The sequence below is a fragment of the Vollenhovia emeryi genome, unplaced genomic scaffold, assembly GCF_000949405.1.
Source record: "Vollenhovia emeryi isolate VEMERY1.0 unplaced genomic scaffold, V.emery_V1.0 DF944871.1, whole genome shotgun sequence".
Lineage (NCBI taxonomy): Eukaryota > Metazoa > Arthropoda > Insecta > Hymenoptera > Formicidae > Vollenhovia > Vollenhovia emeryi.
In genome coordinates this window covers 1-2,228 of record NW_011961495.1, presented here as the reverse complement: position 1 = coordinate 2,228, position 2,228 = coordinate 1, and the positions used below count along the sequence as shown (strand labels likewise).

General features: G+C 27.7%; 1 protein-coding gene across 1 annotated transcript; it reads right to left on the bottom strand.

Moving 5' to 3' along the window:
- Positions 1-201: 201 nt before the first annotated feature.
- LOC105562458 (speckle-type POZ protein A-like) lies at positions 202-2,186 on the bottom strand. Its single transcript, XM_012013320.1, has 2 exons — positions 2,070-2,186; positions 202-1,353 (listed from the first exon to the last, which is right to left on the bottom strand). Exon 2 carries the CDS (start codon positions 1,324-1,326, stop codon positions 202-204), a length of 1,125 nt encoding a protein of 374 aa, XP_011868710.1. The 5' UTR covers positions 1,327-1,353; positions 2,070-2,186.
- Between the last annotated feature and the right edge of the window lie 42 nt (positions 2,187-2,228).

Sequence of the window (2,228 nt, the reverse complement as noted above, 5' to 3'; positions counted from 1 at the left end):
CAAGTTCAAATTACATATTACTTAATACATAGAGCATATTCTTATTATATTATAGAGTGTATTACTTAACACTAGAATGCATATGAAAAGTGAAAGTACAGTAGTAATAGCATAAGTTATATTTGGAGAAAAGAAAAAACAGACGTTTATTAATTAAACAAAATTATCATGTTCTATTCATTTATATTTAAAACTGCAATATTATATCATTGACCTATCAACAGGTGGTGTTATGGGTTTGGGAAAGCTGAAGGAATGACTGTTTTCATGTATTTCAATTTTCAATTTTTCAATCAATATCATTATCTTAATTAAATCTTCTTGCGATGGATTTAGAAGTTTTTGGATGAAAACATCCATCAATTCTTTCATATGAAATTTAATAAAAGTTGCCGAATGCTTTTGTAAAGATGACGCATTAGATGATAATGCATGCTGTAGAAGTTCCACAGCATTTTCTTTGTTAAGATGATATAGCAAGTGATGTTCACACGTTATTTTTAACATGGGTACATCATATTTATCAGCTGTTGTTAACAATTGTATAAACTTGTGATAATAACTTTCGTCTACTGAGCCAGTTAAAATATATGATAAAATCTGTTTGAAAGTATTTAACTCATTTTGTTGTAACTCATCTTTCATATCTTTTACTTTTCCTTTATGTGTACGACAGACATTCTGAAAGTAACTACTGCCGGTGTTCCACAACAATTTTTTTGATATAACATACTGTTCGTCTTCAACTATAAATACGATTGCTTTCTCATCTTCATTCTCAAGTTCAAGAGTTGAGTCTTCAAGAGATTTCACGTCTTTAAATACCGTTTCAGAGGGTGAATTCATGTATACAGTGCTATTTATCTGATTATGAAAAACCTTAATGTTGCAGTATATTAGAGCCGTGTCTCTCTTGAAAGACGAATAGGATCTCTGATAATTATAAAAGTGGTCTGTCGAGAGTTCGAGTAATAATGCCTCATTCGATATAGGATCCGAGATTTGATTTTCGGTTTTAAATTGACATACATTAATAGCAGTAGAACATAATCCAATAAACGTTGTCTTAGTACATAAATTAAATTGTATCTTTGAATCTCGTTTTGATAACCGTGAAATATTCATTTTAATACTGTATTGACCTTCTTTATCAAGTGGTGGAGATTGTAACTGAGTTAGACTTCTATAAATATCATCAAAATTTTCAATCTTCCATGTATATTCAATTGTAATCATTTCAATTCGTGATGCAGCGTAGCTTTTGGTATATGCAGGTAAAAATGGTGAAGATACTTCTTGCGTTTCCGAATTCATCTTACTAGACATATCGTCAATTTTCTGTGCGTCAGAAACCTGAAAATAATTGATTCGTTTATGAATGATAAAAATAATCTAAATATCCTAAAAGCCTCTGTTTTTATAGGTTAAATTTTACATATAATAACATGTAAAATTGTATAAATAAAACTATTTACAATCTGATTTTATCAAACGTGCATAGAGATTTTTCAGACATCTTACATTTAATATATTCTCTTTAATTAACATAACATTATGTACAAGACAATCATAAAATTGAGTTGAACGAATAGCGGAGTTTTGTAGGAGAAAACATTTTTATTAATCATAATCAATTTTATAAAACTTTTGCCAAACTTTTGCATTACATTTCAAGAATAATTAATAAGTTGCTTTCTTGCCTAAGTTTGGACAATATATCATTTCCATTAAAAAAATTGATAAAGACAAATTTATAATTTTATACTTTTGTACTTTGATATGTACATATGTACAAGTTTTAAAAAATATTTCTTATGTTACATGCAATTCTATTTTGAATTCTGATACAATTAAGTAAGATTTATTTGAAGATATTTTAAATTAATAACTTTCAAGTGCATTCATATTACATATATTAGTAAAAAAATCAGATTTGATATGTGTAATGTAAATGTTTATAAATTTTCTTTATTATGTAGAATGCATAGAATTATCGCTTTAAGAAATATCACGAATATATTGATTTGTTTGTACAAAATCTTGCATACTTTTTATTAACACACACTCACCAAAGTTAAAGAACTCTTGAAACTCACTTGGTTCTTCTCTATTAAATGCGTTCGTCTGTCGTTGAAATATTTTGGTGGATTGATTTTTACTTTTTCCTTTATACGATATTTGAGCACTCTCTGTCCAAATAATATTATCAGATTAAGGGGATGCTGGAG